At 38.7% G+C, this 14,850-nt stretch overlaps 1 protein-coding gene across 1 annotated transcript in view; it reads left to right on the plus strand.

The window, feature by feature from the left end:
• The window catches only part of NUP153 (nucleoporin 153), a 46,592-nt gene that overhangs the window by 25,653 nt on the left and 6,089 nt on the right, over positions 1 to 14,850 (plus strand). The window contains exons 9-18 of the mRNA XM_042833568.1: positions 1,084 to 1,230; positions 2,311 to 2,363; positions 5,370 to 5,493; positions 6,994 to 7,131; positions 8,252 to 8,344; positions 8,576 to 8,666; positions 8,973 to 9,092; positions 10,376 to 10,990; positions 12,682 to 12,876; positions 13,406 to 14,248. Coding sequence (XP_042689502.1) covers positions 1,084 to 1,230; positions 2,311 to 2,363; positions 5,370 to 5,493; positions 6,994 to 7,131; positions 8,252 to 8,344; positions 8,576 to 8,666; positions 8,973 to 9,092; positions 10,376 to 10,990; positions 12,682 to 12,876; positions 13,406 to 14,248 — 2,419 coding nt within the window. The remainder of the gene's footprint in view (positions 1 to 1,083; positions 1,231 to 2,310; positions 2,364 to 5,369; positions 5,494 to 6,993; positions 7,132 to 8,251; positions 8,345 to 8,575; positions 8,667 to 8,972; positions 9,093 to 10,375; positions 10,991 to 12,681; positions 12,877 to 13,405; positions 14,249 to 14,850) is intronic.

Genomic DNA, 14,850 nt, shown 5'->3' on the forward strand with positions numbered 1-14,850 from the left:
AACTCTTGTATGCTCAGGCAAAACTTTTGCAGTGGGTAGCAGTGTTGTATGTGGTATTCCACTTATTTCAAGGATCTGCACTGGACAGAATAGCTCTTGGTGTACTAAACAGCTAACTGGGCAATTTTTATTTACTTAAGTCATTTACTTTTAAAGCCAGCAATGAAACTGTTCATTCAAAGCAGAATTGTGAATTTAAATAAGATGCGTTTTAGTCAATGTTCAAATAATTCTTAGAAAGATGCATTTTTAATCACATTATAGGCAGTGTGAATTTTATTACCGGGTGTTGGGAGAAGTTAAAGTTTAGTGTGACATTTTCTGTTCAGATGGAAGAACAGCAAACTTTGTAAGACTGGTTCTTCTGTTCATTAAGACTGTGGGTGGAGCATTTGGTAAATCTCATAGCCTCCTGAGCTTGCTTTCTGTTTGACAGTTCAGTGAAGTCAGTTTTGCAGAACATTCAGAGCTTTCTGTTAAAAAAAAAAAGCAGTTCTGGTTTGTGAAAATACTTTGAATGGGGAAATTGAACTAGTACTTTAAGTGTGCTTAGTACAAATCTAAAATGTTAGATGACATTTTAGTGAATGAGATTATTTTAAGGTTATTTTGCAACATTTTTTTTTAAGTGCTCTAGTGTTTGTTTGGCTTTGAAGGAGGAAAATGTAGGTAGTATGAAGCCCAGAAGGCTTTATCAGTTGCTTAGTGCTTTGAATGATAGATCAGTGGATTAAGCTAGAAAAAATATCACAGTGTAGGCAGAGGAAAAGAGAGGACTATTATAGGAACATGAGTTATTTTGATTATGGTAGCGTGAGTTGTTTTGTCTATGAAATTAACTGCCCAATTTTGAAATGAGATTTAGTCCAACTTTGGCTACTTCTGTGTAGGTTTCTGGGCTTTATCACTGGTTTTCTGAGGATTTCCCTCTATGAGTTGAATGCTTTTAGATTTTTTTAATGATTATCATTGAGTTCCAAGACTAATGGGATGTTTATAGTTCTGTAATTGTTTTCATCCATAAATACTGCAGTTAAATTTGGTGGGTGCCAGAATAAATTGATTACTGCTTTCCTTTCTAAGATGGAATCTCACCATCCGCCTGTTCAAAAACTGGTGACACCAAAGGCAATCTCTCTGTCAGGAAGTCGGACCCAGTATTTTAAACCATCTCTGACTCCATCTGCTGATTCTAGCAAAATTCACCAGAGAGTAGATACAAAGCACAAAGTAAGTAAATTCTGCAGTCCTTACCTGCCTGGAATGTTTGTAACCAATTACTTTAACGAGATGCTCTTTCTTTGCAAAGAATACAGATAGTATGCTTGAGATAGGCATGAAAGCAGTGGGAGCTATTGAGAAAAGGTTCAGGTTTTCTGGATTTAACTACATTTTTGGATTAATTAAGTGGCTTCTGGTGGTTTCACAATGTAGTGATGTACTGTAGGGTCAGGCTGTTTTCAGTGAAAGAATATTAAAAGACAGAAGCAGTGTTTTCCTTTTGTATCCTCCTGTACACAAAGTTGTCCTTGATGGAGCATGCTGATGTTGTGTGTAAGCTCTTCCAGGTGAGCTATGTGTTCCAACTGAGATGTCTGACAATGTGCTTGGTTATAATTCTTGATCCCTTTGGTGTAGATGGAGTCTCTGGTAATTTTTCTGTAAAAACAAGAGTGGCATCTCTTTCTGAAAAACCACCACATTCCCAGTACTGATCTGAATGTAAAAACGGCCAGGTGTTAAATCTGTGGACCTTCTAGGCAAGAGATGAAAATGGGCAGTCGTTACTGATTGGTTACTGCTTTGAAATCTCTTAATCTCTGTATTGTTTAACCAGCACAATCTTTCTTTAACAGAGTTCTAAAAAAGAGCATAGCAGCAACTCTTGGGTTTGGTTTTTTTGAAGGGAAGGGTGTGTTGTGTTTTGATCTTTGATAAATGATGTAAGTGAAGCCCTTTTAATGGGTTTGTAAATTAGCACTAGCTTTATTAAGAAAACTTGATTTGATTCCCCGTCACCCAATGCTATTACCATTATGTTTCATTTAATTACTTTCTTTAGAGAGTTTGACAAATGTGATTAACTGTTCTGTCAGTTCATCCTCAATGCTAAGAGAAGCAACAGTACTTGTTTTAGCCCCCAAATTTAGCTGTACCTGGAATATTGAATTAGTGAACAAAATTAACTAGGTAGAGGTGTATTTAGTGGTATAAATTAAAAAAACTAGCAAAAAAAATAAATAACACAATTCATTGTTTGCACTTTGTGTATAGTATATATGTTCAGCTAAATCTTGAAATAATTTGCAGGAAGTGAAAGAGAAGAGTTTGCCTGAAGAACAGCGTGTGGAACCATCTGAAAGGTATGACAGATCTATTAATTTAAGGCTAACTTGAATGAAGAAAACTATCTCCTTTGTCACTGCATTCTGCCTGCAGGTCTCTGGAAACGCAGTAACATTTCTAGTAGTGGGAACAAAAATTTTGTCTTTTGAGAGCTGTGAAGTCTAAATCACATTTGAAGATCAGTATAAGTTTGAGAAAATTTTTGTTTTTAAGAAAGGAAGGAAGATGTACAAGAATGAAATCAGATTATCAGTGATGTATAAGTAATGATTTTTTCCCCATGTCTATCTCCTTAGTAGGATATGAAGGTTGGAAACAAGGCATTGAATGTAGCAGAAATGCTAAGTCACACCTGAGGCAGTGATTGAGCACCTGGTGGGAAGGCAGGAGCTCAGGTACATGCAGTGCTCCTGAGTGACCAGAAGGGGTGTGGAGCCGGGATCCAACCCTTTCCAGGCCTCATTTAAGGGTTGGCAGTGGAGGTGAGGGTATCTTGCTGGAGATCCCTGCCTTCCTGTGGCCTTCCAAGGGCAAGCAAGTTTTTTCCTTTTTTTCTGCATCCGTGGCTGCTGCATTTGGGCTTATCCTCACCTGCTGCAGCCCAGGACTTTGCTACCCTGCTGTGTTTTCCGTAGAGTTATAGCATTACAGTTACGATGCTGTATCCACAGAAAGGGTATTTGCTATGGAGGCCTTTTTTCTTTAGGAAGTAAAGATAGTTTAGTTTTCAATTCAACTAAATCTCTAGTGTTAGAAATTTCAGTTTGGCAGATATTTTGTAGTTTATCAGTTTACTTATTAGCAATGAAACCATTCATCCATCTTGATATTATCTGGAGTAAGAGCCATTAGTTTTAGTGATTTGTTTAGTTTAATTGCTTGAAGCTTGAAAGCTGGGTCCTAAAGGAATGATTCTTTGTGAAGGATTCTTTATAAGACAGAGTGGCATACAGCTCAGGAGTATGTTTGTAGTTATCCTTTGGGTGTTTTTGTTTATTTGTTTGTTGGTTTGTTTTGAAATTCCTATCTTGGAGAAGTCATTTCTGTGCTCTGAATTAGCATGAAAACTAAGAGCTTCACAGAACCTTTTGAGGTCAAATGTTAGCTTGGTTCTAAAACAACATTCCCAGGGAGCTAACAGTTGTGATTGTCTTGAGATTGCTCTGTGCCACACGGCTTACTTGGTTTAGGTAGGTAGAATGAGTTCTGCTCCACATAGCTCATAGTGTTTTCAATGAAGCTGGAGTGGAGGCTCTTTGCACTCTAACGTTATCTTTTGGGGCGTGGATTTTTCTCTTCAAGCAACACTAACAGGACTCTGTTCAAATGCCAACCCATTCCTGTGTGGCCTGGGGCATTCTTTGGCTCACACAAAAAAAAAACCAACCAACCAACAACACCTCAACGCTTTGATTTGGTGTCTAAAAGTTTGATTTCACAACAGCTGCCTTTTCAGGAGTGTGAGATTGGCTGTAAGGTTTTGGTATGAATGCATAGAGGTGCTGGACTTCACTTGTGGTGTTTTTTTCCCCAAACAGTTCTAAATTGTTGGTTGCAGAAATCCGTTCTCCATGTAAAAAGGAGATTCAGAAAACATTCTGCATTTTATTTCATTCTCAGTGCTCACTGCAATGTTGCAATGTCTTTCTTTTTGTCCGTACAGTAGGTAGATGTTATTTTCTTTCCTTTTTTTTTTCTTTCTCCCTTTTTTGAAGCCAGTCTTTGTGTGTCATGCTGTAGATCAGGAACACAACACTGATATTCTGGTAAGAGTGGGATACTGGTTAAGCTATTGTCAACCTACCAAAGGCTATTTGTTCTTTAAACTTGGCTGGTTGTAGGATGGATTTACTCGAAGACTGACAAATGTCTTTGCCCCTTGAAGCTGATATGTGTTAAGAGAAAGAATAGTAGACTCTTATGTGCAGGCTATAGTTGTCTGAATAAAGATCTGGTTTGACATAAGGCTTTTTTCAGAATTCTGATTGACTGACAGTTTGGTTTACAGAAAAGCCTGAGCGTATGGCCTTAGGGATCTGGCTTCCTCTCAGCAGTCACAGTGCTAATCAGACTGCTTTCAAGTGTCTGACAAGTTTACACCAGTTCTTTTCTTCAATCTTCCAGAAACTGGACTTGGTGTCTTCCAATGTGATCTAATATAATTAATTCTTTAATGACTGATTGGATAAGCTTTGATAAAGTGATTTTTTTCAGGGATATTTCATTTTGTTGCCATATTACTCCTGATGTTATTCTTTATTTCACTTCTGGCTTGTGATGTGGTTTTTTCTTTTTCTTCTCTTAGCACTTGCATTAGGAAATCTTTCTGGTTTTGATCAAGGCTTTCATAACAAACAGAGAAATGCCTTTGTATGCATTACAAAAGGGATCTGTGTTGGTGTCTGAAAAGAATTCTGGAATGTTGGCACACCCAAACACCTCTGCCGTTCCTTCTGATGGCCACATAAAAGCCTGAGCTGCTTCTGAAACTTCTGCCATATTATCTCACCATCTTGAGGGCTCTCTCTTCCATCAGAGCTGTTGGCAGTGTTTCCTATGTGTGCATACATACACTCTGTGTATTTTTGTGAGTTGTTCTTTTATATCCTTGCAGAATTAATGTTCATCACAGAGTTGGAGAACCAGTCCATGCCCGGGCTATCTAGAAGAAGCATTAGAAATTGTCAATATGAATCAGCTCTTCTATTTCAGGTCTTCTGGCTTAGTCATCATTCCCATATGGATGTTGCAACTTTGTATGTCATTTTCCTTGCTTTTTTTAAAACCATTTTATTTTAAACTTGATGTTCTAAATAGCAAAAATTGTATTACCAGCATTTAGGAACTTATGAAGCAGCTTTACTTTTTTTCCTGATTCCGATTAACAAGTTTCAGTTCTAGCACTGATGATGGCTATAATAGCTTGAAAATAAATTGATTACTTTTTCTTATTTTTCTTTCTTTCTTTTTTTTTTTTTTTTTTTTTTTTAACCCCCAACCCATGTGTTGTTATTCTGTGCTAGCAATTTGACCTACCCCAAATTCAGTACTCCTGCATCCAATGGTCTGACTTCAGGAGGAAGTGGTGGTGGCAAGATGAGAAGGGAAAGAGGGGTACACTACGTATCAAAGTCTGGACAAGAACAGGTAAGTGACTTTTCCTTTGATTGCTGTCTTTGAGATGACTGAAGTCTGTCAGTTTTATTACCTCACAGTGAATTATAAGAATGCAGCCTTAGGTTTGTGGGGTTTTTTTCCTGTGGGCTTCAGAGCAAGCTCCTGTTTACTTACTCTGTTTGAGCCTTGCTGTGTAGTTCTGAAATTTCTGTGTAGTTCTGCTGTACTGGAGATTCCTCACGCTAGAAAGTTTCCCACCAGCAGTTAAATGAATGAGTCCTAAGAACAGGAATGTTTTAGTGGAGATTTGTATTGTTTCTGTACTGCAGTGATTCTTGAAACAAGTGCCAAGTACGTAAACAAAGCATGCTGAATTTACTGTTTCCTATTTACGTCTCTTAGACACGTGGGCCAAGAGTTCATAAGAGAATTAGAAAATGGTGTTCTGCACGTCTGCTAATGATAACTTAGCATTTCTGATACTTACTCAACTTGTTGTGAGGGGTTTTTTTTCTTGTTCTAAAACTGTAGTCACAAATACTCAAAAGATGATTTTCTGGTTGGATGTTATCTGAGCTGCCTGTAACTGTATCTGTAGTGTAAGTCTTTAAGTTGGTCTTTTAGCTGATGCAATATAAAGAAATCACTAACAATGGAGTATGTATGTGTAATTCAAATAAAATAGTGATAGAGATAAAACTAGCTAAGTTCTGTAAACTTTCCTAATCAAAATAGTGAAACATTGTAAGTCATAGGATACACTGAATGTCTGTGGTGCCAATTTATCTCTCTGCTTAGTCGTTCATTTCTATTTAGATCTTGGTGCTTCTGTGCAGATTGTGATTAGGTTGGTAGTTCTCATTTAAACCCAAACTCATCCAGTCTTGGTTATCAAATAGCTTAAAAGGCAAGAACAAACCCAGTTCTTCTTGAGATGTACTGATTTCTGATTTGCATCCTCATACATGGCTGGATTTATCAGAGTACAGTCTTCTGTAGCTTTCTTTGCAGGCATTTTCTGTTTTGTTTGTGTACTGAACCCACATACCTTAAATGTTACATTTTTCTAAATTCACTGTTGTAGTGGCTTCAGAAACTTGAGCAGCTGCTCTGTCCAGTTCTGCAAGAACACTTTCTCATTTGTCTTGAGACTTTAATATTAAAGGAAGAAATGTGAGGATATTTAGAAATGGTGATGTTTCTTTAGAGCATTGATGACTAAAGCATAGAAAACAGCAACAAAAAAGTCTGATCTGTACCTCTCTGTTCTGCACAGGTAACAATTTTGAGGTAACTGCAGTATTCTTACTGGGCTAGTGGTGAATGTGATGTGATGTGAAAGCAGGCCTGCCGTGAATTAAAACTGCACAGACTGAGATGGGGAGAGTAGGAATCCCTTTCGAAAACTTGCTTTCTCTTAATCTGTGTCTGTGTTACTTTTATTGTTTAATTTTATTAAGAAATGAGAGTGGAGCAGGATGAGAAAGTAGCATGTTTTGTAAAGGGAAAAATTTTGATTTACAACTCTAGGAAGTAGAGGAACCGGTACTCCCGAAAATATCCCTGCCCATCAGTACTGCATCACTGGCTCCTTTCAACTTCAGTTTTCTGACTAGCAGTACCGTCTCGTCGTCACCAAGCACTGTTTCCACATCAGTGATGAACAAGGTAAATCTTTGTTGTATGCTGTGAATGCTTTTCAGTATGAGTATATATCTGCTTTGTTGCAAGTTAACTTCTGTGGTACTCGTGGAACTAACCAGCATTAGTTCATACTGAGTTGAATAATTCAGAGTTGTATTGCAATTTGGAGAGAAAAATGCAGTTTTTTGATTGTCAGTCTTGAACTTGCAAACATCTGGTTAATGTAACTGTATAACTGTGGAATTTCAGGGGGGTGGGATTTTATGCCAAGTTGTTCATCCTGGTTTTGGCAGGGATGGAGTTAATTTTCTTTATAGTTATAGCTATGCAAAGTTGCCTGTCTGCAGTGAACGCAGTGTTGATAGCAGAACAGTGTTCAGCTGTTCTTGTGTAATGCTTATACAGCATCAAGGCCATTTCTGCTTCTCACACAGCCCTGGCAGCAAGCAGGCCAAGGTGCACACGGGCTGGGAGAGGGCTCAGCCAGGGCAGTGTCCTGTGTGACCACAGGGATGAGCCATACCAATAGCATTGTGCTCAGCAGCAACACAGGGGGACAAAAGAGGGGATGTGCAGAGGCACAGCATTTGGTTTTCCAAGTGGCCATTGTGCTACTGAACTTTTACCTGTCTGATTCTGTTCCCTGCCCATGTGAAGGGAGTGACTAGCTGCCTACGATGGTTACACCATGACATGAGGTTATTGAATGAGAGCTAGATTAAGTGGTTGTTCAAGCCTTGCATAGAACAAGCTTAGGGTGCAATAATTTAGATTAGTATAGAAAAATAAACGTTAATCAGTTCCAGAATACTTGAGATAATTTTGCATTTTTTGAAGCAGATATCTGCTTTAACCTGTCAAGGAAGTTCTTTAGTAGAGCTGAGTTTAGATATCTTCAATTTCCTGCTTTTCCATATATTTAGTAGCATCTCATCTTTTTCCCTTGGTTTGTGTGATGTAGTTTTAAAGATGATGTCTTGTGTACTCGTTAGCAGACTTCATTTTATTTTATTGTTGCTTTCATCTGTGGATTAGAAATAACTAAAACATCAGATTTCTGAACTTCTGCAAAACTTCTGTTGGATTCTGAATTCAGGTAGTTGCTGCTCTTAGATATAAACTTCTAATTCTTTTGAAAATACAGGTACAACCAACAAGCAATGTTGGCAGTCCTGTGTTCAGATTTTCATCTCCTATTGTGAAATCTACTGAGGCAGAAGTGCTACCTCCGTTGTCTGTAAGTAAAAGAAAAAAACTCAACTTTTTATCAGACCTTTAGTAGAATATTGCAGACCATTAAAACAGGGCTGTGCTAATGGGAAAAACGATTATGTAGGTTTCTGGCTTAGAAGCAGTCATCCAGTACGTATACCAAAAATTAGGAGATTTGGTGTCAGACTTGTATTTGTGTGTGAATTTCATTAAATTTCTTTAGTTTCAGACTCTGAAAAACCTCTCTTTTTTGTAGCAGATGGGGTTTACATTCAGTGTTCCTGTTGTAAAATCGGCAGAGCGCTCTGGATGCAGCGATACAGCAGCGACGCCCTTCCTTACCCGCGGTAACTGCAACTTTAGCACTTCACTTCTGAAGTGCAGGTCTTCTTTTTTGTGTTATTAAATACTAAATCTATTCTTTCTGAGCATGCTAGCGATTTCAAACAGTGCTGGGCTTCTGCAGTATTTTTTTTTTTTCAGTGATAGATCTGCTTTTACAAGGTGTAACTAAAAATTGTAAAGCAGGTTGAATTTTGAAGATTCTTAGATTCAGGAAAGTTGGAAGTTCTTGTTACTGGCAAAAGTGGGTGTATTCTGTTCTAGTTGGATTGCATCATGACAGATGTTTTTGTTTTCTCTTGTTTCTGAAGATACCAGCGCTGTAAACAGCATCAGCAATAAGAAGGAAGAAAAAGAAGAGTATGATGGTCCCTTCAAACCTGCAAAGGTCTTAAAGGAAGGGAGTGTGTTAGACGTTCTAAGAAACCCTGGTGAGATAATGAACTTCTTCTTAAAAGATACAGCAGAAAAAATGCTTACATGGATTTAAAAAAGAAAAAAAAGCTTATGTCATGGTTAATGCAGTATCAGCTGTAAATACAAATGTAGGAAAGCATTGTGTTGAGTGCTACGTCTGTTAGGATGAATCTGCCCCTTCTGAGTGGTTTTTATTGCTGAAAGTAAAACTGCACCTTCAAAACGAGATGGATTATGTCTCTGTTGTGCTAGGATGTAAATGAGTTATGAAAACAATCAAATAATCAGCACTTGATTTTAAATAAGTAAACTTTATGGAGTTGAAAAGGAAATGTTTGTAAACCTCAGCATTCCTGTCCCACTTTCAACAGTCCTGAAAATATGAATATATATGTAAAAAAAAGAAAAAGGGATTCCATTCCTGAATATGTTGCAAAAGCTGCAAATCTTTGGGCCTTAAATTGTAATTTTTTTTGTACTGTAAGGAGCTAAGTGGGAGAAAATTCCTTTGTTTAAGGAAAGACCTCTGAATGAAGTGACAGTCACTTTCTTCTTCAATTTAAGAGCAGCAGGATCTACATCCACACTGTTCAAAGGCTTCATTGCTGGCTAAAAAATAAGCCAACGACACAGTATTTATTTTAGCTTTACAGGCAACTTGAGCTGCTACTGAAGGTGCATTTCCTTTACTGTGTCTTTGTTAGTAGCTTCTGTTTTCTGTTAGAATTGGCACCTTAAAGGAACAAGTTGGCCTGTGTCCAGCGCACTTTAAAGGAAGATTATAAAATTGAGACAATTGTTCTACTGTCTTCTTGTTAATTAATATTCAGCACCTGTAGGGAAATAATCGTGCAGATTATTGTTCACAGGGCAAACTGCTGCACGGTTACTGAAGTGAATTTGAATAGTTACTACAGAAGGAATGGCTTCAGAAATTTGATTTGCTTGGGCATGGTGTCTGAATGAAACTGAATTATTTCCAGTGCATGATGGACAGTCAGATTTCAGTCAGCCACTGTTTGCTCACACGTGTCAACTAGTGAAAAAATTGATTTCAAACTTTACTGATATTGAAGAGTTAAATGAAGCTTTCTGTTGTGTCTCAGTGCAGCGTATGAAGCTCAAACCCTTTAGATCAGATTTCCAGGGACTTCCTTTTGCACTCAGTCTGAATGTATATTTGTAACTGTTGACACTTGAGTTGAAATTTATGCCCTGTAGTGTCCTTAGTAACTCTGCTAACTGTAGTGAGGTACAGCTTTAACAGGAAGATATGTGTATTTTTTTCCTCCTCCAGGATTTACATCTGTAAAAACACAATCCTCTGCATCTGCACAGCCTATCACAAGCACAGTGGTTTATACAAGGCCTGCAATAAGTAGTTTTTCTGCAGGTAAAGAGACCTCGAAACAAGCATCATCATATTGGCAGACTGATCCGTGTGACCCGTGTTTGCAGAACAAAGCCACAGACAGCAAGTGTGTCACTTGCCAAGCTGCTAAAGTGTCAACAGCTGAGAGTACGAAACAGACGATGAGCTCAAGTCCGAGTGGCTCCACAAAGGCAGCAGCCTCTCCAGTGGGGATGCTGGGCTTTGGAGACAAATTCAAGGCAGCGCCTGGAACGTGGGATTGTGATACTTGTCTGGTCCAGAACAAACCTGAAGCTACCAAATGTGTAGCATGTGAGACACCAAAGCCTGGGATGGGAGTAATGCCTACTCTGGCATTGCCAGTGACCACAGAGAGCTCGGTGACTGTGACGTCCTCCTCCAGCAGCACTGACACCACAGTCACTCTGGGCTTTGGAGACAAGTTTAAGAAGCCAAAAGGCTCTTGGGACTGTGCAACATGCTTTGTATCAAATAAGGCAGAAGATAGCAAATGTGTAGCCTGTCAGTCCGAGAAACCAGGTATGGCCTTTTTTTTTTTTTAGCCTCCTGTTAAGACAACCTGTTGTTTCCATCTTAGTCTGTGGTTTTCGTTATGGAATTAAAAAAACAACAAAAAAAACCCATAGAAAATATTTTGTACACAGCAGCCAGATGTGATTGATGGATTAGTGCCTGTCTGCAAGAATGACTGCAGGCACTTTCAAGGTGTCAGCCCAGGTTCCAGCCTATCCCATTAATTGAACTGATTGTGCAGTGTGTTAGTACAGAGCTGAGTCAAAGCAAATACTCCCTGCATTGCTGTTGGTGAGGAAAGATGTCTGAACTGGGTGGCTTAATTTAAGAACTATTCACTGATTTTTCACCAGAAAAAAATGTGAACTCTGTAGCTGGAGTTTTAAAAAAAAAAAACAAACAACTTTTTCAAAAAAGTAAAAATCATATTTACAAACCACAGTCAAAAATATCTCCACTCAACTCTTGTATTAGATGAGGGGAGATAGGAAGCTGGATTTCAAGACTGTGTAGTCCTAACTAGTCTTCTTTAGCTAAAACAAAACCTGATGTCCAGTATCCCAGTGAAGGGCAGTGGTAGGCTTCAAGAACACAGGTAACCCACTGGGTTCTTCAGTCTGGTTCTGGATTGTCACCCTCTATTTGACATTGTAAATGTCTTGACTCTACACATCATTTAATATACTAATATGTCAAAAAACACATTTTCAAATATATTCCTGAAGAAAAAAAAAATAAGGACCAACTAGATTTTGGTTTTGTGATCATCCTGTACAATAAAAGTGAAATTTCAACAGGTAAGATAATGCATTTCAGGGGGAGCTGATTCTCTTGGAGAGCCTCTGAGAACCTTTATCTGAAACTGCAGCTGTTGCAAGGAGGGATTTTGAAAATGAGGGGCTTACTGTTATCCTCCTGGTGGAGGGAACTGCATGGATATGTTACATCTGTGAAGGGGAAGAGTGTTGAAAATAAGATGAGGATAAAATCTGCTGGATATACCATGAAAGAGAAACCCTGCCTTTATTGTTTCAAATACAAGGGGTTTTTTTGTTTTTTGTTTTTTTTGCCTCCCTTTTAAAAGCTGCCCTCAGTGATTTAAAACAGTTGGAGTGAAGATGTCAGTGTGATGCTTTAGTGCCTTCTGGGTGGCTGCTTCAATCCTCATGCTTGTGGAGCTACAAGTTTTCTGCCGCAGCATCAGCTATTCCTTTGCAGGGAGAAAAGTCAGAGGGAAAGCAGTGTCTTTCAGGCCTCTTTTATGGAGGTTTCTGCTGCTCTTGATGACATTGCAGCTTGTGTGCTGAACAGAGCTGCGTGTCTGGAAGCTTTGGGTTCCTTTCTGTTTGTTTCATGATGGTGTAGTTTCCAACATATCTGACTTTGGAATTTGGAGATAAATAAATGTGATAAATTCGTAGCTTCACAGCACTTTACACTCATCGCTGATTTGTGTGTGCTAACATTGACTATGGGTTACTTGTGTCAGCAGAAATTATTTTCGTGTTTGGTTGATAAGAATATCCATGAATTACATCTGAACTGGGCTGTGTTGTTGAGTTGTATGAATAGCTGTTGTTTGATGTTTCACTGTTACACCTGTCTGATTTGTAAACTCGAGAGCACTTGAGAGGTTCTTAAACTTTGTGTTCACTTTATAACTCAAGCAGAGTGTTTAATTACTGCTTATCTCCTAGGGAGTTCAGTGCCTGTGACCAGCAGCAGTGCGTCTGCATTTGCTGCTCCTTCTGGAGAACTTCTGGATTTAGATAAATTCAAGAAGCCTGAAGGAAGCTGGGATTGTGAGGTCTGCTTGGTCCAAAACAAACCGGAGGCCACAAAGTGTGTAGCCTGTGAAAGTGCAAAGCCAGGCACCAAAGCAGAGTTCAAAGGTAATACTGAGTGGTTAAAATGAGGATGTACATTCTGCAGTTTGTTTTGCTTTGACTTTTTTTAAAGCTCAGTTAGTTTTTTTCCTTAGAGCTATGGCAGGTCTGTTCATTTTTTCCTGTAGCAGTATTGTCTAGATAAGGTCACATGTATGTTTCCACACATTTTCCCAAGAATAAATGTATGCTTTTTAGAGAAAAGCCTTTTCTAACAACATGCTTGTTCTTACATGATGTTCATTTGCAGTTTAGACAAAAAGTGTAATAATAATGTAATGTGTATTACATCTAATACCAGTGCACATCTGAAAGCCAAGCAGCAGACAGAAAAATACCATTGTGAAAAGGTTTATTTAGAGAGAAGCGTGAGGGAATTTTGTTTTCTGTTTTGATTTTGGGTTGTTTTTTGTGTTTTATTTTTACAGTTCTGATTGGGAAGTTAGGGACTAGAAACTCGCTAAGTAGCTGAAACCTTAATGTGCCACAGATGTACCATAGAGTACAAAGTAAATGTTATTTCTTACTTCTGCAGGTTTTGATGCTTCTGCTGTGTCCACAAATGCTGCAATGCCATCATTTACATTTGGTGTTCAGTCATCATCCTCTGATTCTCAAACATCAAGTACCACAGGAAGTTTTAAATTCGGAGAACAAGGGAGCTTCAAGTTTGGCATTGCATCTGAATCTGCATCTTCTAACGCTGCGCCTGGGGGATTCAAGTTTCCTAGCAGTTCTGGGAACTTCAAATTTGGAGTTTCATCCTCGGACTCTAAATCAGAAGAGAATAAAAAGGAAGATAAAAGTAACAATTTTACCTTTGGCCTTCCGTCTACAAGTAGTCCTGCTCCTTTAACGTTTCAGTTTGGGACAGCAAGCCTGGGACAGCAGGAAAAGAAAGAGCAACAACCAGTATTGGGAGGTTTCAGTTTTGGTTCAAGTTCTACTTCTTCCGTAACTACCAATGAGAATAAAACCGCAGTCGCTGGCTTCACTTTTGGAACTGTGGCAGAAAATGAAGTTGCGTCAGCTTCTTTTGCATTTAAGAAACCAGATGAGAGAAAGGAAGAAACTCCTTCAACCAAGGGAGGCTTCTCTTTTGGTAACGTGGAGTCGGCACCTGCCTCGCAGTTTGTTTTGGGAAGGACAGAAGAGAAACAGGATTCTGTCAGTTCTGCCGCTCCGTTAGTGTTTGGGAAGAAAGCTGACAGTGAAGAGTCAAAGGCACAACCTGTCTTTTCCGTCGGGCAGTCTGAGCATACCAAAGAAGAAAGCACAGCAAAACCTATGTTCAACTTCAGCTTTGTTAAACCATCAGAGAAGGAAACCGAGCAGGCAAAGCCAGCTTTTTCATTTGGGGCCCAAGCCAGTACTTCAGGTAAGCAGAATATCTTTTGTCTTCAACTGTCTATGTCCCTCAAATAGTACTTTTAAAGTCATAAGTTACAAGATCTGTAGGAGCTGATAGGTTCATGTACTGGAGCTTTACAAAAAGCTTAACTACTGTATGTAGTGTAATTTCTGTTCCAGTTGTTGATGTACAGACAATTAGTAGCAATTCCTATTTCAATTTCAGTGAGTTTTAAGATTAGGTTTGGACAAGAAGAAAAGAAATCGTTGCACCTTAATGAATTTGTGTTGCATCCCACACGAACACAGATGATTTGTATGGTTTCTGTGCTAGCACCATCATTGGTGGTAAAGTTTTTAGTGTGATGACATAGAGGCTTCATGCTATGGTTTTAAGGGAGATCTGAAAGTTGTCTCATTCGTGTGTACTTGCAGCTGTGCTGCCAGGTGTACTGCTGCAGTTCTACTGCCACAAAGGTGTGGAAGTAATTAAATAGATACCGCTCAGTTCTGTGTGTGTTTTATCTTCTGAAAGACCGGACTGAAAGATTTTAGTAACAATTACTGTGTGGAAAAATTCTGATTGTAATTCCATTTTGTATGACTTACCATGGTGTAGAGAACAGCGTT

This window comes from Centrocercus urophasianus, unplaced genomic scaffold (genome assembly GCF_019232065.1).
Source record: "Centrocercus urophasianus isolate 14NV4802_14NV808 unplaced genomic scaffold, USGS_Curo_1.0 seq_11, whole genome shotgun sequence".
Lineage (NCBI taxonomy): Eukaryota > Metazoa > Chordata > Aves > Galliformes > Phasianidae > Centrocercus > Centrocercus urophasianus.